This window comes from Engraulis encrasicolus, chromosome 17 (genome assembly GCF_034702125.1).
Source record: "Engraulis encrasicolus isolate BLACKSEA-1 chromosome 17, IST_EnEncr_1.0, whole genome shotgun sequence".
Taxonomy (NCBI): Eukaryota; Metazoa; Chordata; class Actinopteri; order Clupeiformes; family Engraulidae; genus Engraulis; species Engraulis encrasicolus.
The window spans coordinates 14,385,600-14,400,599 of NC_085873.1; the positions used below are offsets into that span (position 1 = coordinate 14,385,600).

The 15,000-nt window shown below is 45.9% G+C and overlaps 1 protein-coding gene across 2 annotated transcripts in view; it reads left to right on the plus strand.

Annotated features, from left to right (window-relative positions):
• Positions 1–15,000, plus strand: part of abcc3 (ATP-binding cassette, sub-family C (CFTR/MRP), member 3) — a 119,298-nt gene that overhangs the window by 90,842 nt on the left and 13,456 nt on the right. The window contains exons 23-28 of one of the 2 annotated variants that reach the window (XM_063221802.1): positions 1–88; positions 1,970–2,280; positions 8,920–9,119; positions 10,331–10,457; positions 12,080–12,181; positions 14,997–15,000. The exon at positions 1–88 is cut by the window's left edge and continues 120 nt beyond it; the exon at positions 14,997–15,000 is cut by the window's right edge and continues 143 nt beyond it. In XM_063221802.1, coding sequence (XP_063077872.1) covers positions 1–88; positions 1,970–2,280; positions 8,920–9,119; positions 10,331–10,457; positions 12,080–12,181; positions 14,997–15,000 — 832 coding nt within the window. Of the gene's footprint in view, positions 89–1,969; positions 2,281–5,130; positions 5,445–8,919; positions 9,120–10,330; positions 10,458–12,079; positions 12,182–14,996 lie in introns of both variants that reach the window. The other variant, XM_063221801.1, reaches the window with a different exon arrangement.

Genomic DNA, 15,000 nt, shown 5'->3' on the forward strand with positions numbered 1-15,000 from the left:
CAGTGGACCAACGACGCCAAGCTCAACCAATCAGAGACGAACGTGCACACACGGGTGGGCGTGTACGCGGCGCTGGGACTCACACAAGGTACGGCAGGCGAATACACACATATAGTAATACACACGCGTGCGTGTGCGCACAGACACACACTCACACAAGGTAAGGCAGGCAAGCGCACACATGCAGTAACACAGACACACACACACACACGCACACCAGGGTGGGGGTATACACATCACTGGAAATCACACAAGGTATGGCAGACACACGCACGCACGCGTACGCACGCACACGTACGCACGCACGCACGCACGCACGCACGCACGCACGCACGCACACACACACACACACACACACACACACACACACGCTGAGGGCATTCAGGCTCAGTGCCTTATTTCAGGCTAGACCGCATTTGCAAAAATAAAAACATGAAGTATTAAATATTAAGTCATTACATTATTCTTATTTCAGAAAGTGTCAAAGTTTCAGGCTCAGAATTTTCTGCAATTACAGGAATAATCTGTACCTGTAACCTGTATTTGGAGGTGGATAGAAAAAAACCTCGCTAAACCTCTAAAGTCTAAGGCGCAAATACCTGCATAGGTTGTATTGGACGAGATACTGAAGGAATGCCCATTTTAGTTATGAATGAAACTCAGTATGGACTTGTGTAACACTTAACTTGCTGTAACACACACACACACACACACACACACACACACACACACACACACACACACACACACACACACACACACACACACACACACACACACACACACACACACACACACACACACACACACACACACACACCTTGCTTGTGTTTTTGGCACGTGTTGAACGCATCCAATGACATCTTAGTAAGTCCTGACTGCTCAGAGGCTTGTCCCTGCCTGTCTGATCTGAATATGGCTTGCAGGAAAATATATAAAAACACAGGGTTGGCTATCCCTGTTTCACTGTAGTCAATTTGTGTGTTTGTGCATTTGTCTGTGTGTGTGTGTGTGTGTGTGTGTGTGTGTGTGTGTGTGTGTGTGTGTGTGTGTGTGTGTGTGTGTGTGTGTGTGTGTGTGTGTGTGTGTGTGTGTGTGTGTGTGTGTGTGTGTGTGTGTGTGTGTGTGTTATATTAGCCAATAATGCAAATGTGATGATAATGTCGTGTGTATAATATACTGCGGAAACTGAGTTGCCAATGCTGCTGTGTGATTGGTTGTGCTGTTTATGATGTCATAACCCTTTTACTCACCTCCACCTGTAGTTTTTTTCATGCTCCTCCTGACTGGATGTCCCGCCCCCCTCTCTCTGACTGGCTCCCCCCAACCGCTTTTCAAGTAGCAGTAGCCAATCCTCACCTACGTACTCTCTCCCTCTTCTCTCTGTTTCCCACCTGCCTTCTTCCCTTCCCTCCCTAACACACACACACACACACACACACACACACACACACACACACACACACACACACACACACACACACACACACACACACACACACACACACACACACACACACACACACACACACACACACACACACACACACCGGTGCATGCACAAAAACACACATGCACAAACATGAAACACTCACGCGTAAAAAATACTGACAAAATCTCCCATTGGCATGACTCACACATAAACATTTACTTGCCGCATCTTTTCACTTGACACACAAATGCATATCATCCTCACTCACACGCACACACACACACACACACACACACACACACATCCTCAACACCTCACTCCCTACACCCTTACACACCTTCACACATACACATAACCCTACACACACACCCTCAACACACCCTCACATGAAACGCTCTTTCCCTACACCCTAACACACCTCCACACACACATAACCCTACACACACACACCTCCACTCACACATAACCCTACACACACACCTCACACCACCACACCTCCACACTCCCCCACACCACCACCACCACCACCACCACCAGGCTTGATGGTCATGCTGTCCACACTGATCCTGTCGCTGGGCAAGATCCGGGCGGCGCGCCACCTGCACGCGGCGCTGCTGGAGAACAAGTTCCACACGCCGCAGGCCTTCTACGACACCACGCCGCTGGGCCGCGTCATCAACCGCTTCTCCAAGGACGTCTACGTGATCGACGAGGCGCTGCCCTCCACCGTGCTCATGTTCCTGGGCACGCTCTTCAACTCCACCTCCGTCATGATCGTCATCATTTTCAGCACACCCGTCTTCGCCGCCGTCATCGTGCCCCTGGCCGCCATTTACTTCTTTGTGCAGGTAAAACCAAGCGCGGGCGGACCCCGGGACGAGAAGGGGTCATTCAGCTCGACCTCCGTGAGGGGGTCCCACCCCGCCTTTTTACTCCATTTGTGCAGGTTAACGCCGATGGGGAGAAAAAGGGGAGAAATCTCTTTTCCCCCTCCTCCAACTGTTCAATCATGATGAGCTCTGGTTTTCTTTACCGCTGGTACCCTCTGTGATCCTCTGTCCCTCTCCCTGGCTTTTTGTTCAGCGGCTGATTGTGAATGTCGGGACTTTTCTACATCAGTGGCCGACCGCTTGGTTTCTTGTTTTCTTTCTATCTTTCTTTGTGTGCAGCATGCCAGCTGGCCCACCCCGCACTGCCAGCTTCTCATCTCTTTCCATTGCAGATGCTCGTCTTGGTCTTGGTCATGGCAGGAGTCTCTCTTTCTTCCTCACACTTCCTCCTCACTTGCCTCCCTGACCAGAAGCAGCTGGACTCTTTTCTCCTCTCTGTGTAACTCCTCTCTGTCCATCTTTCCTTGTTATCTCTCTATCTACCGTATCTCTCTCTCTCTCACTCACTCTCTCTCTCTCTCTCTCTCTCTCTCTCTCTCTCTCTCTCTCTCTCTCGCTCTGTTTCTCTCTCTCTCTGCCTGAGCCCTTCCCCCCTTTTCCTCTAGTCAGTGTTTATCTCACCTTATCTCTCTCTCTCTCTCTCTCTCTCTCTCTCTCTCTCTCTCTCTCTCTCTCTCTCTCTCTCTCTCTCTCTCTCTGTCACTGTCTCTCTCTGTCTCTCTCTGTATCTCTATCTTTACCCCTCTCTCTCTCCTTTCTTTCTCTCTCTAACTGTATCTCTCTTTATCTCTTTCTTTCTCTTCAGCACAACTTTCCTACTGACTCATCAGCCTGCCAGCTTCCTGCCCTCCGCAAGCCTGTTGACTCTTTGTTGCCCTTGTCCCACACACACACACACACACACACACACACACACACACACACACACACACACACACACACACACACAGGCACGTGGCATAGTGGTATTATCACTGACACACACCTTGTATGCGAAACAGGATGTATCTTACTGCACCACTGTGGCGTCAGCGCGGTCTGGCGATTTGCAGTGTGCCAACAAACCCCACTGATAACCGCACTCTCACAACACAGTAGAGCCACTAGTAGGTCACGCGTCCGTCCTCACCTCCCACAGTAGAATGGTGCACTGGCGTCTCCCTGTGGCCAGTTGATAGAAGTGCAGGTTAATATGGGTGTTGACATGCATGACCGTCGCTGCCAGGAATGAGAAGAGGCAGTAAGCACAGTACCACCACCTCTCGATTCAAGTATGGAGAACTAGGACTTGATGACCCACTTGTGTATAATACTGCATTTCCACTTCTTTTTAGGGCAGCATTGACACTTTTTTCCTACTTTTTTGTCCCTGAACGAACATTTCGAGCCTCCATCTGAGTCCTAGTGCTCAGAAAGCCCCCCCTAACTCATTGCGGTCTTCTTATCTTCTTATCTTCAACAGCGTTTCCCCGTTCTCGTGTGTAGTAGATTAGAAACTTTGATCACAACAACTGTTTCATCTGTTGCAGGTCTAAGGAGAGGGCATTTCAGCCCTCCGTCCGCCTGCCACGCATCTGTTTCAGTTTGCAGTATGGCAGCTGACTTGAGCTTTTCAAGGATGACGATTTTAGAAGGAAGCCGTTTCCGAATCGGCCTGAGTAGGAAAAATAAAACACTACAGCTCCTCTTTTCCCCAATTTGTTTCAGCTTTTTGACACGGAGCTCGGCGCCGATTCGGCAGAGCTGTTCCACCATCCTCCCACTGAGCCCTTTTAGTGAATTTCTTTCCTTGAGCAGATTCAGCAGACCTTCTCCAGCCACTGCAAAGTCCCCTGAATCCCTCCGCCCTCTACCGTCTATCCTCTGTCTGTCGTCTACCCTTCCTCCAGCCCATTTCCAACTTAAGCCCCTAGCCTCCTCTCCACACCACCCCATCCTTTAAGTATCAACCCTACCCTCACCCCTCCAAGTATCCCAGCTTCGCCTCTCCAAATCCCCCACCCTCATCTCTCCTCATCCCCCTGTTTCTCCTCTGACTGACTTGTCTCCCCACCCTCCAGCTCAGAAGATGCAGCTCGGGATAATCCCGATCAGAAGCCATTTGAGTGTTCGAAATATATAAATCGGATATGGAGCACCAAAAAAAAAGCAGGCCAAAGGCAAAGAATTGAAGGTCGAGACAAGCAATTAACACCGCCCTCAATATTGTCTCTCGTTCAACCCCCTCCCAACTCCACCCTTCCTTGCCTATGTCCCTTCCCCACTCAACCCTACCCTTACCTGCTCCATCACCCCTCACACTCCTTAACCCCTTACCCTTAATTCGTTACGCTCTTCCATCCCACCTCCTCCTGCCCCTTACACTCTCCCCTGCCCCCCTACTCCCCCACCCTTCATCCCCTCCTCACGCTCCGGACCTCCATCCACCCCTTTTACTCCCTTCCCTCTACCCTCTTTACCCTCTTCCTCCTCCCCCATCCTTTCCCCTCACCTACCATCTCCGTCCATACCCCCCTTCACCTCCCTATCTTCCCCCCCTTACCTCCTTACCCCACATTCTACCCTCCCCTTCCATCCCCTTCCCCTCTCCCCACCCACCTCTTAACCCACATACCCCTGCCCCTCTATCCACACCCCTCCCCACCCGCTCCATTCTCCACGTCTTCAACATCTTCCCTTCTCCCCATTCACCCCCCACCGCTTCTTTACCTGCGTACCCCTTCTCCTCTCCCCATTTCCCCTCCATACCCCACCCCCTTCTTTACCCACGTACCCCTTCCCCTCTCACCATCCCCCCCACAACTCCAGGGTTGCTGATTCTGGTCACGTGTTTGATCTGCCGCTCGTACAGCATGTTGCGCGCCTCGCGGGAGACGCACCAGCGCATGCTGGCGGCCGTGCTGCGCGCGCCGCAGGCCTTTTTCGAGTCCACGCCCTCCGGACGTCTGCTCAACCGCTTCGGCAAGGACGTGGACGCCATCGACACGCTGCTCCCCGACAACATAGACATCTGGCTGCGCACCTTCTGGTACACGGCCAACGTGCTGCTCATCTGCTCCGCGCTCACGCCGCTCATACTGCTAGTCGTAGCGCCCCTCATGCTGTTCTATTGGTGGGTCCAGGTAAATAATTACAGGAGAATTATAGGAGGCACGTTTTTTTTTTTTTTTTTTTAGTTAACCATGGGGGTATTCCAAGAATGTGGTTGTTAAGTGATAAACCTGGCTTTCGGTGGTTAGCCTGCAGGAAGTGGTAACCCTGCTAGTGGATAGCTTGCAGGCGTTCTTTAAAGTGACACTGTACCGTTTATGGAAACAAGCTCATTTTACAGAACAGAAGAAAGATAAAACTCCACTATTTAACCGAAGGAGAGGTGTAAAATAAGTACTTCCAGATACTGTATGGTACAGTGTCGCTTTAAGTTAACAAAATGAGGACCCAAGGCTCCTCTATTAGCTAACTTACTACTACCTCCAGGTTAACTTAAACTAGTTTACTCATGAGTCTGCTTCTCGGAACGCCCCCTTCCATCGTTGGAACTTTTTTTGCAGAGTTTGTTTGGTTTGTTGGCTGTTGTGGTTGTCACAGAGATGTCAATCCCGGGTTCAAGATGTCTTCGAGAGATGGACCACTGAGGTGCAAGATGATTTGCGAAACTTAGAAATCCCATGTTCACCGTAGTATATAGGTGGCATCGCAGCGTATCTGTTCTATCTGTCTGGAGTGGTTTTGAGGAGGTGATTCATAGCTGGTTGGATGAAATTTGTGGCAGGTGTTGTATTTACTTTCTGAACCTGAGATTGACACCACTGGTTTTGGATTATTGATTTGTCATGTATAGCATGGGCTGGGTAGTAGGCCTAATTTAAACGTGCTACTATCTTGTGTGATTGTAATGTTTCAGCATGCGAATTGGAAGTAGATTTTCCCTTTTCTCAATTTCAATTTCTTCTTTTAGTACTGTATGTAGAGTCAAGGTTCAACAATGATGAATGGACCCTGACTTGGCTTTATGGAGGGAAAACAGCTGTTCTTTTACCGCAATATTGAACCAAATAACCCCACTTGCCTCCCTTTGCATGCTGTGCCCTTCCTCAGTGTGACGCTTGACGGTGACCCCCATTGAGTAGAGGCAGGCACTACTTTCGAACTTTCCATCTTATTGCTAGTAGGCCTACTATGAAACCTGTAGCCTCTTTGTGCAGAATGAGCCCATGACCACCCATTCGCTCTTTGCTAGAAAGACTCAACTACCCGTACATCATAACATACGTAGATATGGCATTACCGAGGGTCTTACGAAACAGACTAAGACTTGGTCATTAACACTTTGATGTCAATAAGGTTATAACAGATGCTCTGGGTATTGGTTAAAGTTTTCTATGCCTAAACGGCATTAGCCATTCATGTTATGGATTTTTAGAGCTTAGACAGCGTTTGCTATGCCTAAATCATTGGTTTAAAGAACAGCGTGTTTGCACTGTAGTGGTGTTTGCCCTGGGTTACGTTGTTTGTGTGTAAAGACAATTTATTCTGCATGAACAAAATGCTGCAGACGAAAGTCATAGGGTGTTTTGGTTGAAATGTGTTTCCATAGGCTACCACTGCGCACCTCTTACTCACATTACTATGTGTTTTTAAACTTGGTAACCCTTTTGATCGCGAAACATTCTTGCGTCACTAATCCCCATCATCCGTATTGAGCAGATGCTTAACCCGCCAAAGGAAAATGCTCTCACGTCGGCTAGCTGCCTAACCACGTCTCTGCTATCTTGCGTTATTCTGTCAACGATCGAATCAAAAACCTTCTCAAGCAATCAACTGACAGTCCTAATGCATACCCCCCATAACCATCATGCAACTTCTTTCATCAAACATGTTTATCATCATACAAGGTACAAATACAGCACATGTCTGTCCAGCTATCACAGTCATCAAACAGAAAGCAACATGTGTTGCGTTGCCTGGGACGCCAGTCATTGTAGGACCACCACTGGCTACTGCGGGCTTGAGTGTTCGTACCTGCTCAGCACTCGAACAGAGATTCTTGATTTCTTCATGTCTCTCTAATACAGCAAACATGGCAGTGCTCAAATTTTCGGCTTATATATGTTTTTAATTGTTTTCAACTGTTCTCGACGGATTTCATTTTTTTGTTTTGTATTTAAACAGTGCCCCTAGTCGGGGTTGTCTCACAGTTTGATAGTGTTAAATCAGAAAGAGCTCTACAAACCCTCAAAAGTGTTAATTTTTAATACAGTTTGAATTATTTGAATACAGAGTAAATTTTAAGTCCTGTGAACTTTTTGCTGTACTGCTGTTCGATTATTGCTTCACGTCAGCAGTTAATTCCTGGCACGTGTTTATGGAAGACCTACCACACTGTCACTGACACAGTTTACATGGAATCAATTAAGACAGCACTACTTCTCCTACATCACACCTTTCTAATGTCTTTAAATGTAATGTCAACTCCTCGCTGTTGTCTCTGTTTGACTCTGCATGGTGATGAGAACCTGCTCCTGCTTTTGTCTGGCTGTTCCCTATGTCTCTCTTCTGGGTGTAAATTTCGTGGAAATAATGCTGCTGTCTGTGGCTTTCAAATAATTTTTTCTGCATGTCTCTTGCTGGTTCTGTTACGATCTGTTGTTTAACATGGCCACAATCTTACATTTTAAACACTTCCTCAAGGAAACTAGAGCAAATAAGTTTGTGTGTCTCGCTAATAGATGTACATGGAATGCTGTAAAATTTCAGTGGTAATTTGTCAGAGTTCAGTTTCTAGCAATCCATATATTTATACCATGTTTACAGCAAGTCTTAATTGCTCTGTTAATGTGTTATGATTCATTGGTAACATTCATTTGCATTTTTTAATATACTTTAAGGATTTGAGAGACCATCTTCAGGGATGATCTTGAGGAAAACAGATGTTAAAACCTGATTTTAACACCCTGCAGAAAACACCTGCCTGATTATAAACAGACATGCTTGATTGATTTGTGATGTTCAATTTTCAACAGTGTAGACTAGTCTCAACAAAGATCAATTCGGGAAGTTGCAGCAACCGGTCCCCTGAAGATGTGTCCTCAGTCTTCTACACTTCAGTCTTTTCGTTGTTGTTTTTGTTGTTGTTGTTGTTGTTGTTGGCATAGTAGATATACTATATTTCTTGGCTACAAGTGGATGTTTGTTATTTCTTCATAATACCCACCCCTCCCCTCCCCACCTCACTCATCCATCCATCCATCCATATCGCCCTTCCTCCTTTCCATTCCATCTCCAACTCCTTCTCTCACTCGTTTCCATTCCTTTTTTTCCTCCCTACCTTCCTTCTGCACCTCCCATTTTTTCTACCTCACCCCACCCCTGCTTCCCTCTCTCCCCTCTCCCTTCCCTTCCATGCCTTTTGCACCTCTGTTTTTCCCTCACCCCACCCCTGCTTCCCTCTCTCCCTCCCTCTCATCCTCCCTCTCTTCCCTGCCATGCCTTCTTCACCTCTGTTTTTCCTCACCCCACTTGTCCTCCTCCTCCCTCCTCCTCTCTTTTCCCTTCCACTCCACCTCCTCCCCTGCTCCATGGTTTTTCCTCCCGTAGCGTTTCTACGTGGCCACGTCGAGGCAGCTGAAGCGGCTGGAGTCGGTCAGCAGGTCTCCCATCTACTCCCACTTCTCTGAGACCATCACGGGCACCAGTGTCATCCGCGCCTACGCGCGCAACGACGCCTTCGTGCTGCTCAGTGACACCAAGGTGGACGAGAACCAGAAGAGCTACTACCCCGGCATCGTGGCCAACAGGTAACATACCGTAATGTAACCTAATGTAATATAATGTAATGTAATGTTATGTTATATTATATACATATAATATAATATAATATAATATAATATAATATAATATAATATAATATAATATAATATAATATAATATAATATAAGGGGCACTCACCAGAAGGGTTGCTACCCGAGCATCTTAGTCAATTGGTAGGTGTGGGCCAGCAGACACACATTGTGTGTGTGTGTGTGTGTGTGTGTGTGTGTGTGTGTGTGTGTGTGTGTGTGTGTGTGTGTGTGTGTGTGTGTGTGTGTGTGTGTGTGTGTGTGTGTGTGTGTGTGTGTGTGTGTGTGTGTGTGTGTGTGTGTGTCTCTGTATGCGTCTGTGTGTGTGTTTGTGTCCATGCATGTTTCTCTTTTTATGTGGTTGAAATTGTGCGTTTGTGTGTTAATATGTCACTGATTCTTGAAAGTTTGGCAAAAACATGTCCCTGCAGTAAAATATTAATTCTGTTGAAAATCAACTAAAACTTTTCACAAACAAACACTGAACCCAGGTAATGGCCCCAAGGGGTCTGTCACACGAATACACAGTTGTTTGTTGAAACATATTTAAGTGTAATTTTATCTACTTTTCCATGGCTAATAAACCTGTCCACATACCTGACCCTGTAAAAAAACGCCTGTCCCCCAAGGACCTGGCCATTCATTTCAATGGGGCTCCCCAGCGTTCGCACGTCTGATATTTCAGATAAGGACGAGTTGGTCTATATCAGACCGCTGTCAATGGCAACAAGACTTTTCACTGCTAAAGCGAATGTTTCATATCACTCCGCAGGGGGTCCGATCTTTTGTCACTCTAATCAGCTGCTGTGATAGACAACACCTGTTGTCTAGGCTACCTGTTGCCTAGCGGTGTTCCACAACGGCACTGTTTTGTTTTGCGCAGCAACAATCTTTTGACATGAAAAATTATAATAAACTTAACATTAAATAAAGAAATGTCCCCGCCATGTGTGAATCATTTAAGTATATCCATATAATAAGCGGGTTAACGTTCGGCGAGTCGGTCGCTTTGTGGAATAGCAGCACTTCAGAGAGAACAAGACCCCTCCGCTCCGCGTCAGGGTCTAAAGATTCTCTCTGTCGTGCTGCTATTCCACGGTAGCGACCTTCTCGCCGAACGTTAACCCTTACTTAACCAGTGTTGTGCTGTGTGTTCATGGTTTCCACAGGTGGCTGGGAGTCCGTATTGAGTTCATCGGTAACTGCATTGTGCTATTCGCCGCCCTATTCGCCGTCATCGCTAAGGACCGGCTGACTGACAGCTTGGTGGGCCTATCGGTGTCTTACGCTCTCCAGGTCGGTTCCTGCTGCATCTGTCAATGATGTAGTCAAATTTGCGTAGTGCTGTCCATTCGATTAAAATATTAAATTGTGATTAATCTCATAAATGCCATAGTTAACGATTATGATTACGCACGATTAAAAGCATTTTATTAATCACATAATTATGTGTCATTGAAAATTATTTTGATACTGTAGTCTTTTCGATGTTCGAAAAAGATAGATACGCTAGGTTTGTGCACATTTTCTTTTTTTAAATGAAAACAAGTATTGTTAGAGACACTGACATCTGCCATAGTAACATGATTTACTATAACAATTATTAAAGCAACACAGCAAGTCCAGCTTACATCAATATGTTGGGGAAGTTGGGAGAACTGGTTAATTGTGAATAAAAGCAAAATGGTATAATTTTCGGCAGCCATGGACTTAAGATCAGATTGCAGATTTGATGCAGATTACAATTTCACCCTTACTTCTCCTTACACCGACATCCATGGCTGAAGTGCCCGTGAGCAAGGTACCTCACCCCACAATGCTCCAGGGACTGTAACCATTACCCTGTAAATATTTGTAAGTTGCTTTGGATAAAAGCCGCAACTAAGTGTAATGTAATGTAATTTTCGACATTCAATCCAGACATTAGATGTAGAACGGTGCAAAAACAATATATCCGCTAGCCTGGAAAACCAGACTATACTGTATAACATGAAATGTATCATGAAATGTATCATGCAACCAGCCAGGCAAAAAAAATGGTTAGATCCCGTTTATCGGGCTACATGTCAGCAGTCAAAATGGAGCAAAATGATTTCCACAATTGCATCATGATGCCGGTAGGTGCTGCTCTCTGCAAGCTGAAGCTCAGAGCTGCTGGAGTCGCTCCCCGGGCTCATGTACAGGCCTGCTAGACAAATCGAGTGAACCAATTACACAAGAGCCTTACAATAGCTGATGCCCCCCCACACACACCAGGAGTTGTGTTTCATTTCGTTGTTCAGTGTATTATTGCGCGGATATGGTGCTGGATGATGATGGTGTGTGTGTGTGCGTATGAGTGGGTGTGTGTGTGCGTATGTGTGCGTGTGTGTGTGTGCTTACAATACATCTAGTTTCTTTATGCTCTTTACGATGTCAGTAAATTGTAAAGCACACAGACATATTGTAAACAGCAAGGCATATGACCCATTTTGTTGCAACAAGAAAACACATACTGTACATTCACTCTTCTGCAATAACACTGCTGAGTTGAATAATACATCCTGACTGTGTGTGTGTGTGTGTGTGTGTGTGTGTGTGTGTGTGTGTGTGTGTGTGTCTCTCTCTCTCTCTCTCTCTCTCTCTCTCTCTCTCTCTCTCTCTCTCTCTCTCTCTCTCTCTCTCTCTCTCTCTCTCTCTCTCTGTCTGTCTGTTTGTGTCTGTGTCTGTCTCTCTCTGTTTGTGTGTGTGTATGTTTGTGTGTGTATGTTTGTGTGTGTGTGTGTGTGTCTCTCTCTCTCTCTGTGTGTATGTGTGTGTGTCTGTGTGTGTTTGTGTCTGTCTCTCTGTGTGTGTGTGTGTGTGTGTGTGTGTGTGTGTGTGTGTGTGTGTGTGTGTGTGTGTGTGTGTGTGTGTGTGTGTGTGTGTGTGTCTCTCAGGTGACTATGTCGTTGAACTGGATGGTACGGATGACCTCGGATCTAGAGAGCAACATTGTGGCGGTGGAGAGAGTCAAGGAGTACTCTGAGACACAGACGGAGGCAAGCATACACACACACACACACACACACACACACACACACACACACACACACACACACACACACACACACACACACACACACACACACACACACACACACACACACACACACACACACACACACACACACACACACACACACACACTTGTCAGACTTGTGAATATTTTGTTTTTTGCTCCGTAAATATTCATGAAAAGATCAAATTTGTCAATAAGCTGCTCAGTTTCAATGAGCAGCATAGTTGCAATACCTACTCTCTGGCCACAATCTTACACCGCGCACCTTTAAAGTAACACAGCTACCATACTGTCATAAATGCACATGCAGTTACTGTGATGCTATGTCTTACATGCAGTATATGCAGTCCATCCCATGGGCACATTTTGAGTGCGTTTACAGTCTATGCAGTTCAGTATCCCAAATAGGATTGGGATATTAACCCTTAGCGCAGCACTATGGCTCTCTGTAATGTCATAGCAATGTTATTATAATGTAGCTGAGCATTTTCAGCAAGTGAATAGGGTCGCCGGCGACCCCAGCTGCAGTAAGAGGCTACAGTAGCCCGAATTTGTGTTTGAACATATAAACGCCTTTTCACGACTTCAGTATCCCTGATAAGCCCTTATTCGGGATTTTAAGAAATCGGGGAGAGATGCTAGGTGGAGGAAGCACCATTATATGGTGATAAAATGGATACTGAGGCTTCCCATGGAACGAGAGTAGATAATTCCAAATAACTGCCAAGAATGTGGACTGGGATGGGGGACACTCAGTGTTCATATGAAGGCTTTATCACGAATTTGATCAGAACTAGGATAAGTCTCCCATTCGGGATACTGAACACTGCCGAATGTGATCACAATTAATGTTGCCAGATGTTTTATGATAAATAAGCGACTGCCATACTGACTGCATTAACGTCCCAGGGGTTTAAATGCCAAAAGTTAACTGACATCTGGTAACCGAAACGTGGAACCGACAGACAAGGCACATGTCGGTGCCAAGTAGAACCTTAACCTTTCTTTCGATTCCTTAATGTGTCTCTGACATCAAGCCTGTACTTTCTTCCTACATAATGGATAAATGGCAAGCCGAATGGGATGATTGTGCTGGAAATAAGCTGCATGATATATGCAATTCTGTGAAACAGCTGATTACTCAATCATTCTCATGCAGACATGATCAAGTCGTCTACACAAGGTGTAGAATTGGCCACTCTAGACTCACTCATGCTTTTTTGCTAACTGGAAGTGAACCCCCCCTCTGTGATTTTTGTGGACATCTCTTATCAATTAAGCATATTCTAACTTGCCCTGCTCTCAGAAGGAAAAAACAACAGTTTTTTAAAGAAGACACTATTTTTGGAATTTTTAATAAGGTCCCACCTTTAAAGGTTTTGAACTTTTTAAAATGTATTGATGTGAACAAACTTATTTAATGTATTTATTCAATTATTTATATCATTGTTGATTTTTAATTTGAGGTGAATTCTATTACCTGTACTGGCCATGAAATAGCCACTGTTGCATATTTGGCCATAAATGAAAACAAACAAACAAACAAATCGATTTCTTAATAAACCGAATTCCGGTGCCCAGTCCTACTGAACAACATATAAATGCACTCCTAGTGCAACTCTGACACACAGTAAACTGTAGGTTGCGTAACTCTCCTTCCCATTCACATTCCAGCAGTTATACAATATAGATTTGGCATTAAAGGTCACAGTACTGTACTGTACACTTGTACTGTACCCATTCAATAGAATGTCCCCCCATGGATCAGTCTACGCAGTATGTGTATCTCTCTCTTGGCTGTGTCTGTGGCCAGTGTAGAATTCTTTCTCTCTCTCTCTTTCTCTCTCTCTCTCTCTCTCTCTCTCTCTCTCTCTCTCTCTCTCTCTCTCTCTCTCTCTCTCTCTCTCTCTCTCCCTCTCTCGCTCCCCCTCTCCTCCTGCTCTCTCTCTCTCTTGCTCTCTCTCTCTTGCTCTCTCTCTCTTTCTCTCTCTCTCTCTCTCTCTCTCTCTCTTTTGTCTGCGTATGTGGCCAGGGCAGGATCCCAGGGCTTAATTGGGGGAAATTGTTTGGCTAACCTGTGGCCTGCTTTTGTCTGTGTCTGTGTAGTGTGATTCTATGTCTAGTCTCATGTAGAAATATGTGCGTGCGTGTGACGTGCATGCAGAGTATTGCCTGTGTGTATGTGTATGCATGTGTGGTTGTGTTCTGTTCTTGAGGTGTGTGTGTGTGTGTGTCTGTATAGTATGTTCACATGTGTATGGTGTACTGTGTACTGTTCATGTGTGTTTGTATGCGTGTGTTTGTATGCGTGTGTTTGTATGCTTGTACATACTTTACATGTGTGTACTGTATATACTCCTGTTACATGTGTGTGCTCTGTATGTATACGTGTGTGTGTGATTATGCTCATGTGTGTGCGATGTGTGTGATGTTGTATGTGTAGGCTCTGTGTGTATGTCTGTTTGTATACAGCACATGTGTGTTCATGTATTTGTGTGGGTGTTTGCATGTGTAGGCTATGTGGGATTGTGTGTGTGCTGGTGTGTTACATGTGTGTGTACATACTCATATGTGTGTGTGCGTGGGTGCGCGTGCGTGCAGCGTGCCATTGTGTGTGTGTGTCACGTGAAGGCTCCGTGTGTATGCATGTGTAATTATACTCATGTGTGTGTTTTGCATGTGTAGCCTCCGTGGAAGTGTGTATATGCTTGTGTGTGTACATACTCACGTGTGTGTGTGTGTGTGTGTGTGTGTGTGTGTGTGTGTGTGTATGTGTATGTGTGTGTCATATGTAGGCTC